Below are 22961 nucleotides of genomic sequence, written 5' to 3' on the forward strand. Positions count from 1 at the left end.
CGGGGAAATGCAGGCTGCGGGGCGGGAGCGGAGTTTCATCGACGACTTAGTGGAACATTTGAGCGTGCTCTTAGAACCCTGGACTTCAGTTAGGTCTACGCAAACGCCTAAAGGAAGTGCAGATGCTGAAGTGAGTTGCTGCATGAAATGGATCTACGGACATGCTCACATTTGTTCCTGACGCAGCGATTTTTCAGGTTTTTTGGTATTTGTGTGCAGCTGCCCTCAGAGCGGCTCCGAAGTGGTTAGCCCCCAGGGGAAGTTTCTTCTTTCAAGTTTCAGTCCCCGTCCCTGGCTCTCCCCCTGCGTGCTCAGACCCAGGCCTGGCGCTGAGCAGAGACGTCCCAGCGTCACCATCCTATTTTAGGCTGGGCTTTCTGGAAGAGAGATTCTGCCCGAGCCTGCCACCACCCGCTCGCGTCCGGCGGAGGGGAACCGGCCATCAGCGGTTTGGCTTGGCGACTCCTGCGCCTTGGCTCCCGGCTGCCAACCTGAGAGGGGAAGGTTAAAATTTAACTAAAAAGGGATTTTCAATTACACAACTGTTTCTGTGAATAATAGGCTTTGTAAGGCATTATTCTACAAACTCAAAGTATGGGGTTTAACCTCCTCATTATTATCCCTTTAATTTCGGAAAGCCTTTGAGGGCCTTAATCTGCCGTACAATTATGTCCAGGCGGAGTTACGAGCACGCTGGCGGCCGCGGTGACACGGACGGGCGGCGCGTGCTCCAGCTCACCTGAATCTGGGGTTTGATAAAAATATCGTGTCGCGTCCCGGGGTGGGGGCCGGGACCAGAAACCGCCGGGGGCAAGCGCAGCTTGGTTGGGTGTCACCCGAGCGTGCTGGTGCGGGGCCGCGGGGGTCGCACTGTCGGGGAACACGGGAAGGGGTTCCTGCCCCGAATCTCTGTGGGGACCCCCCCGTGGGAAAGGTGGGACCCCCGTGGGAAAAGTGGGACCCCCTCGTGGGAAAGGTGGGACCCGTGGAGCGGGTGTTTGCTGGTACCCCCTCCTCCCACAGGTGTTTGTGGGGTGGCTCTGGGGATCGCGGGGGGGGGGGGGGGTCCCCCAGGTCTCCAGTGGGGAATCTCGGCGGGGAGCAGCAGACCCCGCATCTCGGGGGGCCCGGCGGCTTTCCGGGGACCCCCCCCGGGACACCCCCCCGGGTCTCGGAGTCCCCGCAGCGCCCTGGGGATCCCCGGCTCCCCCGCGGGGTTCTCGGGGGCCCTGTGTGTCTCCCCTGCCCCACCCCCCCGCGAGTGCCGCCCAGCTCCGGGGACCCCCCCCCGCTCCCCAGCGGGGACCCCCGGCGGGGTGGGGGCGTGGCGAGTGACGTCACGGCGCCGGGATTTGCATGCGGGCCCCGCCCCCGGACGGCGTCAGCGCTGGCGCCGCTGGAAAGTTTGCGGCGGGGCCGGGAGCGGGGCGGGGGGGGGGTTGCGGGATGGACGCGCTGAAGTCGGCGGGTCGGGCCCTGCTGCGGAGCCCCAGCGTCCACAAACCCGCCTGGGCCGGCGGCCGACACAAGAGTGAGACCCGCCGCCCCGCTTCCCCCCCCCCAGCCCCCGGCACCCCCCCAGTCCCGCAACCCCCGCCTTCAGCCCGCGTTATCCCGCTGCTCGCCCCTCTTGCACCACTTTTCTCCCTCCTTGAGCTTCCCCTTCTCACCTTGCTTTGCCCCGTCGCTCTCCCCCCACCCCCGTTTTCCATGACCCCCCGTACCCCCTTTCTGCTTTACTCCTCTCTCCTGCACCCCTTTTTTCATTCCCCCTTTTCAGCAGCTTTTTTTAGCACAGCGGTGGGGTGGGATGGGTGCGGGGGTGTCTGGGGGGGTGTCCCTGTCCCCCAGGCCGGGGCGAGGGACAGAGGAGCCCACCGGGCGTTTTCTGGCCTCGTCCCACCGCGGGCTCCATCACGCGATCGATGGCCCCCGGGCAAGCGGCCGCTCGGCCCCCGCCAGGCGCCGTCAGGCTTCTGGATTTTACTAAATCTGGGGAGATTGACCCAGTATTGTCACACTTTTTGCGAGGATTGAGGGCCAGCAGCGGCGGGATGCGACGAGGGTGGCCGGGGGGCTCCGCGGCAGGCGCGGGACGCAGCCCCGACGTGGCTGGCGCAGAGGCCCCTCGCGACGCAGCAGCCCCCGGGCTGGCTGTCACCCTGCCGCCGTCCCCAGGCCCTCGGCTGCGTGGGGGACATCGCCATCACCCCGCGCCTGGCCACAGTCGTCTGCGCCGATGGGGAGGGTGGTGGCGAGCGGTGCAGAGCAGGGTGCGCGGAGGGGCGGCCGTCTGTCCGTCTGCGCTGCCTCGCGTGCTCCTTCCTCTCTGAGAGCACTTCGGTGGCTGCGCTCAAACCGCCCCTGTTTCCGTCGCACCCCGGCGCAGGCTGCGGGTGCCGGGGCCCTCGCTGCAGCTGGCATCGTCCCGGGCAACGTGGGGTGCTCGTGGGGTCCCCGTCCTCGGTGGGGGTACGGGACCAGGGCCTGGGCAGCGAGGTGGGGAGCGTGGTGCCGGCAGCTGCCCCTCCAGCCCAGCGCGCTCGCCCGGCTGCGGCCACTGAGGGTGGGAGGACAGCGGCAGCACCCTTGGCTTTTGGGAAATGCAGGTTTTTCGCCGGCACCCACTGTTCCCCGCTGGGACGTGAGGTAACCCCAGCATCCCACCTGTCCTCGGTTTTTCCTTTCCCTCTGCAGGATTGGGACCTGCTGCCAGGTGCCGGGCACCGAGCCCCTGCCCTCCTGCAGACTCCCCAGGGGACCACTCCCGCCCGGCTGCCGTCACTTCGACCTCAGCCAGCGCTGGGGCCGTTCACCGCCCGGCACCCACGCCCGGCGCTGGGAGCGGTGCTGGGGTTTATGGCTTAGGCTGAGTCACCGGAGGTCACCCGGTCCCCCCGGCGTCCCTGCCCTCCCGGCGCTGCAGGGCTTGGCCCCGCTGCGTGGAGGCCGAAGCCGAGGCTGAGTACGAGGCAGCGCAGCCTTCAGGGACGTGTTTTGTCTGCGGCGAGCGGAGGCTCCTCTCCAAGAGCCTCGTCGCTCCCTGGGGCCGTGGGCACCTCAGAAGGGCTGTGCTTTGTCCTCTCCTGCTCAAAGCAAGAAGCTCCTTGAGCTCGAGAGCAGCAGCTCCTGCGTTACCAGCTCTGTGTCTGGAGGTTAGACCCTGCGGTGCAGTTTCAGGCTTAGAAACACCCGCCTGACTTCCAGTTTGGTCCCAGACTTCTCTCTGGGTTTCGGACCCTCCTTCCCACCCGCCAGCACACAGGAGAGGAGGCTGGGGGCCTCCTCAGTGGTCTCAGGGGAGGGCAGAGACCTTTCCCTGGTGAAGCTTCACCCGCGCGATGGGCTCCTCGGGGCTGCTGGTGACCGGTTTAGCAAGTCACAGCACATCGCCTGGGTCCCTGCAGGGAGCTGCGCGTGGGCTTAGCTAGCGGCAAATCCCGGCTTAGCCGCTGCGGGCAGGTGGCGGTTAGCGCAGGAGGAGGTTATGGCCGTGCGTGGGGCAGCACCGAGCCCTCCTCTGCGCCGGGCTGGGGCTGGTGCTCAGGATCTCCTTGCTTATGGTGTGGGCCTGGGTGCTCACAATTAAACTGAGGAGCTGATGGGTCTTAAAGGGTCGCTACCATTCGCTGTGGCTTGTGGAAGAACTTTCGGGGGGTTGTTCATGTCTCTGCCCCATCTCCTTCCCCTCACAAGCACCGCGGCTCCCAGCTGCTCAGACACGGGAGTGCGGGCAGCAGCTAAACCGACACCCTGCTCGTGCCTAAACCTCCCCTTGGGGCTGGACAAGGGGTGCCCTTGTGCGTTTGGGAATCCCAGAGCCTCTGTTGTCTCTCTAGAGCTCCCGGAGAACTGGACCGACACCCGCGAGACGCTGCTGGAGGGGATGCTCTTCAGCCTCAAGTACATGGGCATGACGCTGGTGGAGCAGCCCAAGGGAGAGGAGCTCTCCGCGGCCGCCGTCAAAAGGATCGTCGCCACCGTGAGTGTCCGTGCCGGAGCAGAGCCTGGTCTCCCGCTGTTCAGACAAGTCTGTCGCCGGGGAGGGTTCTGAGAGCCGCGGGTCTGGAGGCAACGCTGTCCGTCTGCAGGCTGGGGGTGTCAGGCCTGCAGGTCCAGGGGCGAGCGGGCGTCTGGTGGCCGAGGTGGGAATGCAGACAGCAGCACTGGGAAGCCCTTGGGACCAGCCCCGGCCCGTGGATGGGGCAGGGTGCGGAAAGCTGGCGTTACGTCTCTGAGCTCTGGCTCCCCTTGATAAGCCTGGGTGACCTTGGGTGTGGGAGAAGCCTCTGACCTGGTGAAATCAGCCTTCCCCAGGGCCATCTCTCCTCTGGCAAGGCAGGGAGAACGTTTCGAGTGTGGCCTGCGTGTGACCAAGAGCTGGCGTGCTGTTCTGGGTTTTCCTTCGTGGGGTTTGGAGGGTGGAGAAGGGGGCAGGACAGCTTGCTCCCGTTCCCAGCCAACACAGCCATCGTCCCGCTGTAACCTCTGATGCAAGAGGGACCGATTTTCAGCCATGCTCTCGCACCAAGCCCCCCCAGAGCCCCTGCTCACCAGGCTCCAAGTAAAATTAACGCTTCTTTAAGCCCTTATAAAACTGAATGAGGCAAAGACCCAGTTGTACAGTTAACCGTCATAAAACTCAATGGAGTGGTGAACGGCGCTGGGTAATGACGGATCCTTTCCTGGCATGTGCTGAGCTGGACGGGAGGGGAGCGCTCGCATGAAGCCGGAGCTGCTGGCAGAGCCCTCCACGTCTGCTCTGTAACGGAGCCTTTAAATAAAAGCAAAGCCCCGAGGCCAAGGCCGGCCTCGGAGGGGCAGGACCGACATGTGGATGCGGCTCAAGCGAGGTCCCCAGGGAGCAGGGACGAGGATTCGGGTGTGCAATCTGCAGCTAGCTGTGGGTTTTTGGGGGCTTTTTTTTTTTTGAGAGAAGCTGGGCAGTGAGCTGAATGTAACCTGGAGGCTAAAAGCACGAGACTAGTGAATAAGAGAAGGTGGTTCTTAAAGTCTGGTTGGTTTTTAAGCCGGCGTCCTGACCTTGGTGTGGGGGGTGCTTTGAAACTCGAGCAGGGTTTGGCAGCAGAGCTCGAAGGTGGCTACTTGGGAGCCCGTGTCCTGCAGGACCGTCCTTCTCCCGTGTTCGTGCTGCTGTCCCGCTCTGCTCCAGAGCTGGCCCGAAGGACAGAACTCCCCAGGGTTTCACCACGACTCGGCCAGAGCAGCCGCTGCTGGTGGCCGCAGGGAAATCCTCCTGGAGGTGCTGGGCTGGAAGAACCTCCCTGCGGTGTGGGGTGGAGGGTGCGTGTCCTTGTCTTGTTAATGCCAGCAAAAATCAGTGCTTCAGGGAAGGAAAAGTTTTAACGAATGCCTTATCACACCTGGTAGGAAATTCAGTCTGTAGTACTAACGAGTGCTATTACTATGCCTATTGGGTAGTGTGTACCTGGAGTCTCTGCTCTGCTCCTGTACCTTTGGAGGGTTAAAAGGCTGTAACTTTCCTCTCCCTCTGTTCCTTCCAAAGGCAAAAGCAAGTGGAAAGAAACTGCAGAAAGTGACTCTGAAAGTCTCGCCCAGAGGGATCGTGTTAAACGACAGCGGGACGAACGAGCTGATCGAGAACGTCTCCATATACAGGTGGGTTACGGCATGCGCTGCGGTGGGTGCGTGCTCTGAGGCTGCGCCGGCCTCCGCCTGGGCTGCGCCGACGTCTCGCTGGCCATCGTGTCTGGGCAGAAAGCAAAGGCGGGGGAAGGAGGGTGGTTGCTAAATTTAAGCTAAATTTACGTCTGGTGGATGAAGTGTCCAACTGGGGGTAAGGAAAGACGTGATGAGCCTGGAGGTGTCGCGTGTGCAGACTGCAGACCCGCAGCCAAGCACTCCATGGCCGCATGTGGCTGCGCCGCCTGTTCCTGGCAATAGAAACGCCAGAGCGCCTGGGGTGGCAGCAAGAGTCGGACACGGAGGAGCTGGAGCATCTCCGAGCGGGCGAGGACGCCAGAGCCAGGGCTGCCCTCCCCTCGCTGGCTGCTCTGCACCTCTGATACATTAAATAGCTCTGAGAAAGCTGTTTAGACCCAGTACCGTTGTGGGGAGGGTGAGGATGGATTATCTCATATCCGCTCCTCGGGCTTTGGCAAGTATTTCTTCCAAAGAGGCTGGAGGCAGGCGCAGGTCTGGCGGAGCAGAGCTCAGCTCAGATCTGGTTCTTTCCCTTCTCCTTCTACATCCCCCGCACGCTGCTTCTGCTCTGCACCTGCTGCTCTGTCCCCCTTTGCTGAGCGAGGGATGGGGAGCGCTGAGGGGGGGGAGCACGCTCTCTAACCCGACTACTAACCCACCTGCTTTTCTCCAGTTCAAACCAAGCCGCCGCGTACAGCCACCGGTGCTGAGCCCCAGCCCTCCCCGGGAGATAAACCGGCTGCTCAAGAGCAGAGCTGGGCGAAGCGGCCACGAACGCGGTCATGCCAAAATCGAGATCACTGCGCTGGTGTGAAAGCAGGCAGATCTGCGGGGCCGGGGTTTTTAGATGCTGCCTTAAATATTGCCCGGACGCTTTAACAGCCGGCGAGAAAGTGTTGCTGCCGGTCAGTGCTCGTGTCGGAGCATCCCCTCGGTGCAGCTGACTGAAGGCAGCGCATCCTAAGTAGGGTCTTGACGTGGGGACTGATGCTGCTCCCCGGAGCTGCTGGCGCTGTGGGAGCCGGGGTCCCGGCGAAAGCTGGGGTCTGTGTGCGTGGGGGGGGTCATCTCCCTGCTCTGGGAGCGTGGTGCACCGGTGGCAGACCCAGGGCTTTCCTCTAACACCTCTGCTTCTTCTCTTTGGCTTTTCTACTCACCGGGGAGATGCCAGCTCTGAGCTCTCGCCCCGGATCGGGTGTTTGGGCAGGACGGGGCGGCCGCAGCTAAAACGCAGCCACCGTTGCTGGACGTGCCACTGCCGGAGGCCTCGGTCGTAAAACGGGCTCACTTCAGAGGCAGGTGTGAGTTATCCTTTCCTTGGAAATTAATGGCCATCAAATATCGAGCGGAGTGCTGGGGGTTGCTGGAAGGGCCACGCACCCGCGTAGACGACCTTCCGTGGCTTTGTCACAATAATTACAAGAGTGGCCACGCTGTCTGGGAAAAATGGGAGGAAGGAGTGAGCTTCCAAGTGCTTCTTTAATCCAGAGCACAGCTCAGCTCTGGAAAACGAAACACAGGCCACTGAGCAGAGGCATTCTCACATGCAACAAGAAACTAATGCCGTGTAAATAAATTTTGAATGTGGCTTTTTTGAAGTCCCAGCATCTGCTGGGAACTGCGACCTTCCAGTCATCTCACTGCAAAATCTCGGGGGCAGCGAGAGCAGGAGCTGAAGGGGCGATATGGAGCCACGGGAAAACTTTCACTGAAGTGTCCCAGTTTTTCCTCAGATTTTCTCTTTCCTTAACACCTGCTTGATCTGTCGCGTGCCCAGGCAAAAGGCTTTCCTCGCTGCTAGCACCTGCCGCCTTGCACTAAACCTCTGGGGCTGCCCTGGCCGGTGCTCGCTGGCTTCAGACGAGACGCTCAGTCCTGCAGCTCCTGGCGTGGATGGGAGATGGCAGTGGCTGATGCTGAGGGACCTGCTGCCCTGCAGCAGGGAGCCAAGCCCTAGGTCGCAGCCTGGGCTCCCCAGCCCGGTCAGGCTGCTGCTCTTCCAGAGCCTTGCTTGCATTTCAGAGTCAGCCCTGCCCTGCCGGGGGGCTGGGACAGACACGGCCACCCTGGGGATGCTCCACCGAGGAGGCTGAGCCTCCGGCCCCACATCCTCTGAGCTCAGGGGTCTCGGAGCATCCCGTGCGGCTGCTACTGCGCATCTTGGAGCCTGAACTTCAGCCTTTCCAACAGCTTTTCTTGGGCACCCCTGCATCAACTTCTTTCCCTGGTTTGAGCCTCAAGATTAAATCATAGGCTGAGAGCAAGTCCTTCTCTCTCCTTGCAAGCTTACCCTCCAAGGAAAATCTTTGGGAGTCTCTCTTCTGAAGGCCGAGCGTTTGTCAGGCGTGGTCCCAGGCTGGCACACCGCAGCGTCTGTACCTTCTCTAACCTGTCCTTTCCCACAAGGTGAAACGTTTTCTGTGCTCTCCAGCCTCTGTGTGTGATGCCGTGGTTCACGCCATGGCTGCGGGAGTTGCTCCGGGCTTCTCTTACGCTCCAGCCAGTGGCATCGACTCCTCCTCTTTGGAGTTGCACTGAAGCCTGGCAGTGCTCCCGTGCTCCTTCTGCCTGCCCTGCTTGGCCCCGGAGCTGGAAGCCCCGGGGAAGGCGCTGGCTGGCAGGTCAGAGGAGGGGTTGGTTGATCTCCCTTGCGTGCAGTGCCCCGGACAAGACGTTTCCTTCTGTCTTTCAGGATATCCTACTGCACGGCAGACAAGATCCACGATAAAGTGTTTGCCTACATTGCCCAGAACCAGCTCAATGAGAACCTGGAGTGCCATGCCTTCCTCTGTACCAAACGGAAAATGGTCAGTCCAGAGGAAGAAATGGGGATGTGGCTGTAGGAGGAGGAAGCAGAGAGGGGCTGTGCCGGTGAGATAACAGCTCTGCCTGTAGTTAGAGTGAGGGGGGCCCCTGCCCCGGTGAACGGCCGTCGGAGAGCACCCACCCTCCTGCTGCTGTCGGGCACCTCGTCCTGGCCGTGCTGCCCAGGGCCTGGCCGTCGCCCCTGAGCGAGTGTGACTCCGGGCTGGGTTCAGCCCATCGCTTTGGCAGGTAAAAGCCTTCCTGCCCCAGGGTGTGGGGCAGCGGTGAGAGGACCTGGCCCTTCCACCAGAAACACCCCTGCTGTGCTGCTGTCCCGGCTGCTGGGACTCTTCCCTGCTCAGCACCCGCTTGCCCGGGCTGCTGGCACCCGTCTGAGCCCGGCAGGCGGGGAGGTCTCCGGGGAGGCTGGTAGCAAGGTGCCTGGAGGCAGCCTCGTTGATGGGAGGCATTTAGCCAGCGGTTCTGGGCTTGCCGTCCTGGCTGCTTTCCATTTCTCACCGTTGAAGCTCCCTGTCCGATTTTTAGCAGCGTCGTTGCAGACGGGGCCGTGTCCTCCCCGCGGGAGCACTGCCGGAGACCCCGCTGTGTGCCGAGGGGGGGGCTCGGAGCAGGGACCTGCATACGGAGAACAGTCTCTGGCTCTTGCTTTGAACCCACTCGTGGGGTTTTTTCCTGCTGATTCAGTGCATCGGGATGGGCAGGGACCCAGCGCTGCCGAGCTGGCGAGGGAAAGAAATGGGTCACTGGGCACCGGCTGCAGATGGGGCAGGGAGAGCCCTGGGGGTCTCTCCAGTGGAGCCAGAGCTGGGGCTGTGGCCAATCCCCACAGCTGGAAGGGGCTTTAGGGGAGAGGAAGGGCAGGTCAGATCCCTCTGCCCCCAGAAATCCTTCCCCTGGTGCCTGTCGCAGGGCCTGAGCGGAAAGCGGGATATCCCAGATCTGCAGGGAGACAAACAACCTCCCAAGAGCCGTTCCCCCCGCTGCATCCCAGCGCGGTGCTGCCTGGGTCCTTACGAGCATCCCTGAGCCCAGAGCGTGGCCACCGCAGCTCGGTTAATATTCTGCGCTTCTCCCAACTCATTTTTTTTTTTTCTCGGGAGAGAATAATGGAAGCTACAAGTTGTCTCTCCTCTCCATGGTGTGCGCTCCCATCCTTGCACAGCGAAGATAAGCCTCGCTCTGCAAATTTGAATTTAAATCTCTCCAGCGCTAAAAGAATTATCTCAGTGGTGCATCAGCTCAGTGTGTCTCTCTCCAAATAAAGTTCTCCAAGGCCTTTTGTGGCAAAAACTAGAAATATTTTTTTTCCTTGTCTTTAAAATGCAAGAACGTCGTGCTGGTAAGGTGATGCCCTGCTCCCAGAGCAGGGACTGTCCCTGCCCCAGGGCAGGGTCCCTGAATGTATGCGCAGCTACCAGTCACGGGCGTGTAATTAGTCTGTATTTTTAGTTCTTGGGTAATTCTCAGTGGTAGCTGGGTCTATTAAACTTGATTCAGATGTGACAGCTTAAATTGTAAACAGCTGTGAGGAGTTTCATACTTAATTACCATATTTAAGTTTTTGCCATAAAGCGTTTGCACTTCCATCAAAGATGTAAATAGCTCCGACATTCAAACGAGCTTTCCTGCTTTGCAAAGCTTAATTAGCACTGATGCTTTGCTGGGTCTCCTTGCCCCTCCCGCGCGGGAGCGCCTGGCTTTTGGGGGGCACCTGGGCTCTGTCCTCCCAGCTACCGGGGGCTGCGGGTTACGGACCCACGTCTGGGTTTCTTTAGTTTGCAACTTGGTAAAACAAACTCAGGCCTCGTGGCTCCGGCAGCGCCCGCCTTGTGGAGTGTTCCTCGTTATCTCCTTGCACTTAAACTGCTCGTGAGCTCTGTCTTCTCCTAATGGAAGTGGCATTTGTGTCACTATTTATACATTTCCGGCGACTCAGGCTGTTTAAGGTGGTGGAGGTTTTAATGCTGCTCAAGCTCTCTGCTTGGGGAGGAACGGGGGGACTGAAGGGGAAGGTGTCCCTGCTCCTGCCGCGGCCCTGGCTGTTGGTCTAAGCCAGCCAGACCCCAGTTTAGCTGGGGGGAGCCAGGGGAAGACCCTGGGGTCTCTCATGTCCTGCCTCTGAGATTGCTCCCCGGTGGAGAGAGCTGCAGATTTGTGGTGTTTCACTCTGTTGCTCTTGGAGCATCCTCGTGCCCGTGGTCGTGTGCGGTGCCGGGGAGGGGTGGACCACAGCTCTGCGCATCCCTCCCTGGCACTGGTGTGGCCGGCAGCAGCATGGTCCAGGCGCCGGTTCCCTGCGAGGTGTCGGTCGTTCTGGTGGGTGATGCTCTGGAGCGGGGAGCCGCATCCCTCGGGGAGCTGTTGGGACCACCCTGGGGCCGTGCAGTGCTTGCACTTGCTTAGGTCACGCTTTGGTGCGTGGTGCAGGAGGAGCTGTGCGTGCCCCGCGGTCGGGAGCAGCTCTTCTCTCCCCATCCATCAGCACGGTGCCTGTGACGGCCGTGTCCCTGCCTCCTCCGTCTGCCCATTAAACCTGAAGACGTGTCTACAACGAGCTGCGTGTCCTGCGCAGAGCAGCTCTCTGCTTCCATCAATATTTGATTACCCCTCCCCAGCCAGGCGGGGCGCATGCGGAGCAGAGGACTGGTCGGATCCAGGTTAACATGAATCTGCAAAGCAAAGCCTCCAAATGATTTAAATCTCCACGAGGACCCGTTGGTTAATGTGCTGCCTCACTGCTGTCTTCCCAGGCGCAAGCGGTCACCCTCACCGTAGCCCAGGCCTTCAAAATCGCATTCGAGTTCTGGCAAGCAGCTAAGGAAGGTGAGGTTTATTTTCTTCTTCTCACTCTTCACCCAAAGTTCAAGGGATAACTTTGGTTTTTTCCCAGCTTTCAACTGCCTTTTCCCCTTGCCCTCCAAATTTCCAGGCTGCTGCTAAGTTTGGTCCAACCTCTGGTGTGATTTAAGGCATCTTCCAGGTTTCTCTCGACAGCCTTGTAAATCCAGCCGAGTTTTGGCCATGCTCCAGTCTTGCAGCCGGGGTGCGGAGGACCCAGTGCTCGTCTGTGGTACCTCAGCCCTGCTGCTGCCGGGATTTTTGCTTTCACCTTCCACAAGATTGTAAAACACACCCGGAGCCTGGGCTGCTGTGGGTGGAGGAGACCTGATGGCCCGTCCTAGCCGTCCCCCCATCCCTCGCCCTAAAGGCATGCAGCAGAGAGCTCCACCGGCAGTCACAGGGTCTGCTTCTTTTGCAGAGAGGGAGAAGCGGGAAAGGTCCATCTTGGAAGGAGCAGCGACGAGCAGCCCCAGCTCGGAAGCCCCTGCCCATCCCGACACACGTAAGTCACCAACAGCAGAGCTTGGCTTTGGGCTTGGGGATGGGGAACGTGAGGCCTGCGGGGTTTTCCCTGACCAGGGTAGGCTCCTGGGAGGGCGTTGAAGACCAGCAAGGAGCAAGCACTTTTGCTGTAGCAGAGATGTTGCCCTTGGCAGAGCACTTGCAATGTGGTGGCCGCCTGCGGGGTCCTTCCATCTCCCCCTTAAATTTATCTCCTGCAGCCCCTCGTACCCAGCTGCTGCCACCCCAAATCAGTTTACTTCTGCCCGAGGCAGATTGGCCGTAATGTCCTCATGAGCTTAGCGTGGACCCACACCTTCTGAGTTTGATTTTGGGTTTGTCTTGGACCCAAAAGACTCGCTATCCCATCGGCTGGAGGAGATGGACATCCAGGTGCTGCTCTGTCTCCAGCTCCCGTAAGGAGTGAAAGGCATGTGAAAATAAAATAATTAAACAGTAAAACCCCTCATAATTCAGTGCCTGGGTGTGGGTCCTCTGCTGCCTCTGAAACGCAAGGCGCGTAGCCGGGGAGAAGTGGGACAAAAGGCTAATCTCTCTTCCATGCTGGCCACGGAGATAAGAGGATTTGGCACAGAGGAAAAGAGCATTAAACTGGGCTTCCTTCCAGGCTGGCATGTCGCGTTTCTTCGTGTGAAGGCCCAGGACTGGAGGAATCTGTCACAAGCGGTGGCACATCAGGATAAATGAGGCCAGGGGCTTCCTCGGGTGTGGGAATGGGCTCTGGTGTCTGTTTGGGGGATGTTCCGCAGCTGGGGCACGTCTGCCTCGCCCTTACTGCGGAGCGATGGGGGGATCTGAGGCTCCCCTGAAACTACGCAGCCCACAGTGTACCGGCAGCCCCCAGGCTGCAAACCGCTCTTCACCCGGTGCACAATTTGCCCTCAGCCCTGTAAAATAATGATCCTTCTTTGTGAGAGGCTGAATCGATGCCGTGGGCTGAGCTGAGGATATCACTCAGGGTCTGTTCCCACCCTAGGCTGGGATGTCCTGGGGCTGGGATGTCCTGGGGCTGGGATGTCTCAGCCTGGGGCTGAACCTGACTCAAGCGGAAGGTCAGCGGGCGCCCAGGAGCCTTCCCGATGGCTGCTGGAGGGACAAGCCGGCCGATCCGCCCCTGCGACCCTGTCGAGGGCCTCTTGGGTGCCTGATCTGAGCATCACAAATTAATTGGGCTGAAACCACATCCCCAGCTGGGGTGAATGCAGCTCCTCCACGCTAAAATTTGGGGCCATCCTGAAGGAATTCAGTGCAACCCTTTGAAGCCCCCTCTTGAGGGGAAGGGATGACGACAAAAAGGCTCGGTTTGGCGTCATCTCTGTTTTCCCCTCCCCTGCCTCATTCATTCTCTGCTCTGCTCACAGCAGCAGCCACGGGGAACTTGCTGGATTTAGAAGATCCTGCCAAATCGCCCCTGACCAGCAGCGCAGACTCCCCGCACTTAGATAACAGCGTGTTTGGGCCCAGCTCCTCTGTGAATAACAACGTGGTGTGGGTAAGTGTGTGCCCGGGGCACAGCGGCGCCTGCTGAGCCGGGGCAGGGAGTGATGCCACCTCCGTTTCGTGTGCTCCGGGTCTCGTCTTGGGGCTTTTTCTTGGGTAAAACCCCCCGGGAGCTCTGGGGCGGCTGAGCCGTTCAGGCAGGGTTTCGGAGATGCCCAAGCAAGCTGGGTTTCGGTGTCCTACTTGAAAAGATCGATTAGTGTTTGAGTGCCTGCTGGCCTTTTTAGGCTCTGTAAATAAATGAACGAGATTGCGAGGCATTCTGAGAAATGCCACTGTCAGATAATTGAATATTACTTATTCTCGAGCAGCATTTCTCAGTGGTTTGTCACTTAATTGAGAGACCACCTAGCTGCTCTGTTCAGGGGAAAAAATCATTATGTTGATGGCTTTTGTTTACTGTTCACTAAAACCAGGTTATATTGATGTTCGTTATTATTCTTACTTTTCCCTCCTTCTTGTTGGCGGCTGTATCTGGCTTGTGTGAGCATGGGTGGCTGCTCCAAAATGTCCTCAGTCGTCTGGCTTAATTGTGTCACGGACCACTAATAGAAAAGTAGACCCAGAGCATGCGTCCGGGTGTGCAGCCATCGGGGAGCCTCCTCCATGCCCAAGTGCTCCATCGCCAGCCGGGCTGGGGCTGATCTTTGAAGCCCCACTTGAGCTGGGACCTCATCCCCGCCGCGTGCGCTCTCTGGAAACACACCATGTGCTGAACTTTGGAGAAAGGAATGGTAAAGGCCTTTGCCTGGAGCCTGTTTCTTGAGCCTGCTGGGTCTGAGCCTGAGGCTTTTCAGGTTAAACCTGAAGATCAGCTCTAAGTCACATCAAATCCTGGAGGCTTACCAGCAGTCTCTGATCCCTCCCTTCTTGCAGAGTTTTCATACTTTACATATTACATTAAGTCCGTAAGTGCATCACACAATTTTGGGAACAGTCAAGTCTGTCCATAGCAAAGCCCTCGCACAGAGCCCATCTCCCTGCACAGGAAACCTTTCTCTCCCAAGCAGCTCCAGTGCTTTCCCTGGGAAACCTTAGGAGCAGATCAGAGATAAAGGATCCCAGCGTTGCTTCCGAGCAGCGCAGGTTCCCTCTGTGCTGCCGCAGAGTTGCTTTCCAGGTTCCTGATGCAGAAGAGCCCCGAGGGATCCCTGGAGCACCTTGCCGAGCTCTGTCCGGGTCCCTCCTCTTAGGAGGAACCCTCAGCGTGTGCCAGTCTCCTGGCAGGAGCTGCAAGAGCCGAGGGCTGTGGTTAACCCGGGAGGGGGACGCGGTCCAGCTGATGGGCCAGATCCAGCCAGTACAGGCAGTGGGGCAGAATTAGCCTGGTTTGGAGACCGTGGGAAGGGGCCAAGCCCCTGCCCCGTCCCTGCGCTGCAAGGGGAGTGCGGCATCCCCAACCCGAGCCCTAGGATCGCTCTGAGGAAGCCTGGACCACCCAGAGTTACTCCTCTTACCCTGGGGCTTGTGCCGGGAGTGAGATAAAACCTGCCCGAGGAGGTGGAGTGCCGAGAGGAGTGTTGCTTTAGGCACTCGGAAGTCAATATATATATATATATATTTTTTTTTTGTCTGCTGTGCTCAAGCGCAGAGCTGGATCTCTAAATACTTTTGTGCATTCTCTTAGCAACTACTTCTCTCTCTTTTTGTCTCTTTAACAAAGGAAATGGATGATGGTCTCGACGAGGCATTTTCAAGGTAATTCTAATAAGTCCCTTTACAAGTTCACACCACCAGGGACCAGCCCCGGAGACTTGACTAGTGACTGGAGCTTAATAATGCTTCTAATCTAATCAGCTGCCGTGATCTGACCTAGGCAGCTGCCCCATCAGTGCCTCAGCTGTTAATTGAAAGATAGGCTTTGAGGCTGGCTGATAAGCCAAATATTTTGACAACCTTTTAAGGATGGAGAGAGACTGTATGTGATAGGGAATTTAATTCCCCAAGCGGTTGGCGTGTCCGCTCCCGCTTGTCGGGGCGGTTTGAGGCTGCCTGTTTCCAGCCCCTGCGCTATCTGCGGTAACGCTGGTCCCAGCTTCTGGCACGGGGGACGTTACCCTTCCTCGCCCCTCCGTGAGGTTTGGACTAACCCTGGGACCTTGTTCCCATCTGTCCCAAACCAACAGCAGCTGCTGAGGGCAGGCTCCCTGCTCCACCGGTCCCTGTTGCAGCGCGGTTGCATCAGGGTGACTCTGATGCACCAATTTTGAATTCCTGCACCTGAGCACGTTCAGAGTTCGTGCCCGTAACTTTGTGTGGCTTAGCTCGCTCTCCAGTCCAAATTAAGAGCTTCCCTGCACATGCACGCCGAGCAATCCAGCAACGTTAAACAAATCCGCTTTCTTTCAGGTGAGTTTTCCCGTCTGTCCTCGTGCAGGCAGATCCCCGCGGGGTGATGGGGATGCTTTAGTGTTGGCGGGTCCCATCCTCCAGATGGATGCATGTAGCCACCCGGCCGCTGTTCAGGCAGCGTGAGCTGCCAAGGCCCTGGTTTGGGCCAAGAGCTGCCTTGGGTGCAGCTGCTGTGGGCAGCAGAGACCTGCCAGCCCTCCTCCTCCGGCTGGGAGGTGCTGACGGAGGCAGTCGGGCAGCAGCAGGGCTGAGCCCAGCGCCGTCACCTCCCCGAGAGCCGCTCGCCTCTGGGGTTTGCAGCAGCACAAAAAGCTGCGTGCTCAGCCCTAAGGAAACAGACCCTCGTGCCTTGTTTGGCTCCCAGGAACGATTTACAGCTTCCACTTCCACCGTAGCCCTGTCCCAAGCTGTGTTCGATAAAGAGGCTGCTTGAATTTACGTCTTAATGTCGTCCATTTTCCTCGCCTCTGTGCCTTGCCCTACTTAATTAAGCAGATGTTGTTGGTTGCGGTTTTTTGTTTTGCATTGCTGGATGCCGAGCTGTCACATCACCCTTGGCCTTCTGGTGACTCAGTGTTTGGACTGCTCATCCTCCGAGGCAGACGCTTCTGAAAGCGTTCCCGCTGCAACATCATCGCTGGTCATTTTTCTTTTTTAGTAAAAAACGTGCGTGTGGCTAGTTTAATCTGAGGCTTATTCGGCACCATGGCTTCTCTGGATGAAGCACGAAATATCTGAGTTAACCTTTTGGCCCTGGGAGAATTGATGCTGCAGTGTTAACATTTTCACCGAGGTATTTAATAACAACAAACTGGAGATTGTTAGGTTTTGTGAAACATCTAGGATGGGCTGAGATGCTGACGCCTTAAAGCTGATCCTGCGGGCTATTAAACATCATCTGAGTCCTGCTGGGTCTTAACCCAAAGAGTGAAATGCTTGGCCCCGGCAGTGCGGCGAGCAGTGAGCTGCGGCACCCGCCGCGTGTCCGGACACACCACGGTGAAAATGGAGCCGTTGCAATGAGGCTGCTCCTTCGGTCAGCAGAGCCTTTACGCTGAGAGAAGATCCCAGCTAGCGGGGCACCCACCAGCAATAACTCAGGGGAGGAAAACAGCACCGCTCTGCCAGACTGTTAACACAGGGGGTGTCCAGACTGCACATTCCCTGGTGCCTGTAGGGGAAATGTTAGGACAAACCGGCAGCAAAGCTGCAACAAACGGGAGAGCGCTGCAGATGTGATGTGCCAGCTCTCCCCTGACTGAATTATTTCATTCCATTGGAGGATTTTGAAATGTGGAGCTGCAGCTGGGGTTTGGCATTACGGATGCATCAAGCATCCAGGCTATAAACTGCGCGGATTTGTGTTCTTACTTTCTGTTTTTCTCCCCTCTTAGACTGGCTCAGTCGAGAACAAACCCGCATGTCCTCGACACGGGACTGACTGCTCAAGACATCCAGAGTGCAGAAACGCTCTCACCTGTAGACTGGAACAAAATAGATTCCAACACAGGCGAGAAAGATGATCTGTTCATGTTTTGAGGTCAAATGCATCGAAGAGCTGACAAGAGAATAACCACTAAAAGTCTATGGACTGAATCATGCTGTTCTGCGTGCTGTACGCGGGGACGTTTCTGAGGGCTCTTCACCAAGTCAGATGATGTTACAGCACAGTTTAGACCAAAGCTGTAGAAATCTAATGCAGATTTTTGTACCTTTCCTTTATCTAAACCACGAGATGCTCTTGAACATATTTATTCATAGCCGTTACAGTTTACATACATTATTGGAAGGCGTGTAGAGCATCTACAGTATTAGGTGGCAATATACCACAGAAGAACCTTCAGCAGTGCCTGTTCCTCTCTGAAAAAAGACTATGCAACACCAAAGTCTCTCTGTATATACTTTTCTAGACAAAGGTCTGCAGATGCAAATGCAATTGCAAGCACAACTGTTACTAATCCACTGTTTCTTGGACAACAGGTCCCCTGCCTAGGCAGAGGGGAGGAGATTTGCAGCAGCTGCTGACGGTGTTAAAGAGGTAGCAGAGATCTTGCTTTTGTTGTGAATGTCTGTGATACTCTCACAGTTGTCAATCACCCGTACGTGTTCTGGCTGTTTCTTTGCCGGCTTCATATGGGAATTGACGCTTTTTTTACCCAAAGACTCTATGAAGTTTTGCACTTTAAAACTTGAACTGAAAGCAATGGTCCGAATTGTCAAGGTAAGCAGTGCCTGTAACTTCTCTTCAGAAGCTATTTACCAAAAAAAAAAAAAAAAAGAACCCCAACCCAGCAATGCTGCAGGTCTGTTTCAAAACTGACTACTCATGTGCACCGTTTTTGACGCGACTCGAAATACGAAGGCTCCTTTGCACTGTTGGCTTTGAAAGCAAAACCACCAGGGAGTAACAATTTGTTTTGCTAAAGCGTGTTGGAAGTTGCAGGCTGGGTGAAGCCAGTAGCACAATAGATCTGTGTTCTTAGCTCTGCTAAGTGGATTTGGCTGTGCATGCCTTTTTACTGTCTCAGAACCATTTGGTTGTTGCTCACTCAATAGACTCAAATGGAATTGGATTAGGCAAGACCAATACCTGGATGTTCAATTAGCAAGAGGTGCCCCTGCCAGCGGTACCCCGATCCTCTGCCCCCCGACAGCCGCATCTCCCGTGAGGCTTGGGAAGCTTCTTCCTCTGCTCCTGGAATTGAAAATAAGTAATGGAGGTATAAAGCTTATGCTAATTAAAAGATTAAGTTTAATGATCCTAAATAGTCACACTGACAATTTGCAGTGTTTGTGGCCTTATGTGAAGTATACTAATCTGTTTTATAGATTTGTAACTTGGTTTTGAAACACTAATTCATTCCCCAGATAGCTCTTTAACTCTCTTAAAACTGCTTGCAGAAAAAAAAAGAAAAAACCTCTTTGTCAGCTGTAAGAATTTATTAGGAAACAGTTGAGTGACTCTAACTTAGATCTCATTTTTTTTCCCCCTAAGTGTTATTGTGGTGAGGTATCGAGGACTTGTGGAGCTGACTCATCATGTCTCGTAATAAAATGTGTGCTCTGTTTATCCTGCAAAATTGTGTTTAAAGCAATTTTACATCTTGAAACTGCTGTGCCCGTGACTGACTTGATCTTACATGTAGCATCAGTCTCGCCATTGAAGGAATTATTCAAAATTTGTCTGTGCTAGAGAGGCACACGGTAGAGACATGAACCTATTGTGTAAGCAACACCAAAACTGCGCCGAAGCGGTTGTAGCAAGCGCCTTGTCCCGACCCCGGGGAGTGGCGATCTTCCTAGGAAAGAGCTTGGGCCGCGGGAAGGGGCCGTGAGGATTTCTTTTACATTGATCTTTCTCCTTTTCTAGAGACCGTAGGAGCATATACTGAAATACACAATACTATATGTGTGTGTATATAGTTTTTTAAGAAAACCTTCTGCTGTAAAGAATATCTGTACTGAGGAAAATTAAAAGTTCTACCATTTTTTGGAGTGTCTGTGCTGGGTGACTTTCTTTTTACCATGGTGCTTTTAATGTGTAGAAGCCTTTGTGTTTCTAACTGGTTGAGTTCGCTGTCTTCCTTGATGCATAGCAGCAAGTGATTGGAAACATCTGTGGGAGAAGGGGAGCTTTGTGTCCGTTAGAAGAGTTTCCAAGGCCATCCAGGTGGGAAAACGGCTGCAGTTCGACACCAGTCCGTGGTGCTGCCTCCGCCAAACGCTTACGGGACTGGATGCAGCCATGCGAGATGCGCAACGGCCGCCTTCCCTCCTGCGCCCGGCCAGGAGGGGACCATTGCGGCCGGCTCAGTAGATCCGTCCCTGCCTGAGCCCCCGCGTCGCTGGATCGGCCTCCAGGTAAGGGTGTGCCGGGATGAGAAGAGGGAGGTCGGTGCTTCGGCCTCGTCTGCAGGTAAACGTGGTGCTGGTAACATCGGAAAACAAAATGTCTTAATGGATAAGAGTTTCTGAGTTGCTGTGCAAAGTACTTCTCCCTTGAGGGGCGTTTAATTTGTACAGCTGCCTTTTAAATAAAAGCTGCCCAGAGAGCCCGGCACTGCCCTGCGTACTCAGCCTCCCCTGCAATTCCTGCCTTTGCTGGCTGCGAGCTTGGAGCGGCCGAGCTCCCCCAGCTACCGGCTAACCACGCTGCTGGCGCTCGGCGGGGAAGCGCCCAGAGAAACTCCTCTGGGGATGCTGACAAAGAGATTTAATGTGTGAGCAGCACCCTGCTCCCTTTGGGGTGTTGGAGGTGGGCTGCAGGCAGGGCAAAGGGGCTTCGCGGAGACGCCTCTCTTCCTGCAGTGTTAGACTGACAAAACAAGTTCAGTAAAAGTTCATTTTTCTGTTTAAATTGCCTGTTCCAGTGTGAGGAGATGCCCCAGATGATGAGTACTTGAGTGCCGGCAGTCTGCGCCTTCATGCATAACTGATGGTGACGCCGAGGAACAAATTGATCTTTCAATTTTGATGTGACCTTTTTTTAAGTGCCAGTTAAGAAATTCAGCATCCATTTCCTTCACCTGCGACGGCTGCGTGCTTGGCAGGCAGGGAGGACGGGGCTCACCGTGCGGAGACAGGGCTCTGCCAGGAGAAGGCAGCTGCCTGCTTGGGGGGCTGCAGCATCGACCGTGAGCCGGGTGGCCGGTGGCTCTGCTCACCCCAGACCTGCGTTTCCCTGGGGGGACGTGGAGCGACTTCGCTGCCTGTTTTCCTGCCTTCGAGCAGCCTCGGAGCAGAAGCTGTGGCTGTGCTGTGAAATGCTGGTCTGTCACCCCGCGTTGGCACAGGGTGTATGTAGGATGTAACGACTCCATCCATCCCACGGGCGGTAGCCGGCGCAGGCGAGGGAGCTACCTTGGAGCCCGTCTTCAGTCTCCCTCCCCAAAGCACCTGCTGCAGAAACAAAACCTGCAGCTAGTGCAAGCCATGAGGCTCAGAGCTAATTTCTTTAAATTCTGATGTTGTAACTCATTGAAAGCATCCCCAAAACTGCAACAGCAAACCCAGCTTGTTGCTGCCCGCTTACAGGCTGGGTTTACGTGTAGATGTGAAGTTTCTCAAGCGTTGCCCTTTCCTCTCTATTCAGTGAGCACTCTCGAGTGATGGTCAGTTGTGTTACGTGAGTCAAGGCCAAACCCAGCTCCGAGGCTACAAACCAGCGGACTCGGGGAAGCGTTGAGCCGTTAAGGACATGTTCAGAGAGCTCAGAGCTCCTCTCCTCTCCTTGGAGCGCCGAGAGAGTTTGTAAATTCGTGCCAAGCCTGAGCAAGAGCAGTAGGGCTGTCGTTACCCAGATCATTCTTTTTTAAAGTACAAATAAAGAGAGCAACATTTCACCTGAACACCTGAATGCTGTATTATGGGTTTTTTATCGCCAGCCCCAGGGTGCCGGGAGCTGTGGGCTGCTCTGCAAGGCTTTCTGTGCTCTGAAGCAAGAAGAAATAACTGTCCTCATGGAGAAGCACAAATGCGTTTTGGCTTCAGATGGAGGGAGGACTGGGGTGGGAATGGGGGGAGGTGTTGGCTGAGCACGGCTTTCCTCTGCTCAAATGTGTCAGCAGTGCGTGACGGCTCTGCGACAGCAAACTGCCAGACCCCGATGAGCTTTGTCCCTGTCGAAGCCAAGGGGAGCTGAACCAGAAAAAACACCGGGCAGAGGCACTGTCTGCTGAAAGCCTCGTCGCCAGCCTTGCTGGACGGGGGCAGGGGATTGCTCAGGAGGAGCTCGCCATGGGCCAGCAAACGGCGCTGAAGGGGCATTCTGCAAGCGGGACTCTGCCTCTGCTTTTGAACTTCTTCCAGGGTTTGCAGCACGTAATGGCAGGAGACGATATTGCAGCAGGAGGCCAGAGCGGCGATGCAGCGTTAGCAAATGGCTTTTGCCAAAGTTTGCATCGCAGGGAGCTGCGGAGCCGCATGCCAGCGCGGCTGCCCTCGGTCCACACGAACGAGGGGCACGGGGTTGTGCTGCCAAATCCCTTCTGCGCGTGAACGTGTCTCCGCTTAAAAAAGCAGTAATTTCAGTGCCAAAAGTCCATAAACTTGTCAAAAAGGTAACTTTTTTACATCCTTCTTCAGAGGAAATCTTGCTGACCGTCTGCTTCAGCTTTCCCTGAAAAGCTGGAGCTGGGCCCTTGATTCGCTGAGTCAGCGGTAACTTGGGGCCGACGGTGCCCGTGTTGTGCCCCTGCTCTTTGGCAAACAAAAAGCTCCCGGAGCGGCTCCTTCTGCGGAAGCAGCACAAGCCCTGTCGGACACCTGGACCCCAGCAAGACGCAACGTGGGCTTGGGAGGACACAGAAGCTTTCCCCATCCACAGTACGGGGGGGCCCAGGAGCCCACACCAGCGGCAGCGGGGTCACAGGCTGATGAAATTACCCAGCGCAAAAGAGAAGCGAGCGAGCGGGGCCTCTGCTGCCAGCCCTCGGCTCAGAAGTCCTTTTAGCAGCAAGCCAGCATCTGACTGCGAGCAATTTATCAGGAGCGAGTGGATACTGCTTATGACAGAGGGAGTCTTAATATTGCATTACTTCATTTATTTAGCACCTCTACTCTAATGCCCAGGGGAAGGATAATGGGAAAGAGTGTTGCGGGTTGCCGGGGGTTGGTTGTTATTTTTCTTCCCTGCTAAAAGCAAACATCTCCAGCTGGTTCTTGGCTCAGAGAAGAAATATTGGCTTTACAAAAAGAAGGGATGTCAAGTCATTAAAAGCTGCAGGAAGAGGAAGCCTTCTGAGATGGGAGTGGAAATGGGGCCAGAGAGCTGGAGCCAGAAAGCAGATGTAGGAAGCACAGGAAGATTGGAGACAGCTGGGCAGTGAATGTGCAGGTAGAAGGTAATTAGTGACCAAGTGCTGGTTAATTTATGGTCACCAGCCTCTCACGCTGGGCTTGCACTCAGTCCCTTCTCCGCTGAGCTCTGATCTTCGGCAGCAGCGATTGCTTCTTGCTCTCAGCTCCACAGCAGCTCCCAGCGCGGCGAGGCGGCTCTCTGGGCCAGCAGAGCCGAAGGGACCCTCTGCTCTGCCCGGAAAGCGGATTAGCGCTCTGCTATCGGGCCACGCGCCGGCGTCAGCCGGTGTTGGCCTGCGGCCAGGCGCCTCGGAGCAGGGAGCCGGAGCCGGGGCTCTCCATCCCGCTCAGCACCCAGCCGGCACCGCTCACCTTCGGCCGTGCCGAGCATCTCCCAGGGCATCAACCCGCCGCAAAGCTGACGGCGTCGGCTGTGA

The 22961-nt window shown here is 56.8% G+C and overlaps 1 protein-coding gene across 2 annotated transcripts; it reads left to right on the plus strand.

Moving 5' to 3' along the window:
- Positions 1–1428: 1428 nt before the first annotated feature.
- On the plus strand, positions 1429–19226 carry LDLRAP1 (low density lipoprotein receptor adaptor protein 1). 2 transcript variants are annotated; one of them, XM_075437968.1, is made up of 9 exons: positions 1429–1531; positions 3840–3982; positions 5528–5640; positions 8378–8492; positions 11262–11334; positions 11771–11854; positions 13236–13366; positions 15038–15072; positions 17121–19226. In XM_075437968.1, exons 1-9 carry the CDS (start codon positions 1447–1449, stop codon positions 17263–17265), a joined length of 924 nt encoding a protein of 307 aa, XP_075294083.1. In that variant the 5' UTR covers positions 1429–1446; the 3' UTR covers positions 17266–19226. The 2 variants fall into 2 exon arrangements, with proteins under 2 accessions (XP_075294083.1, XP_075294084.1); XM_075437969.1 differs by having other exon boundaries at positions 13239–13366.
- Positions 19227–22961: the final 3735 nt, after the last annotated feature.

Source organism: Opisthocomus hoazin, chromosome 17 (genome assembly GCF_030867145.1).
Source record: "Opisthocomus hoazin isolate bOpiHoa1 chromosome 17, bOpiHoa1.hap1, whole genome shotgun sequence".
NCBI lineage: Eukaryota > Metazoa > Chordata > Aves > Opisthocomiformes > Opisthocomidae > Opisthocomus > Opisthocomus hoazin.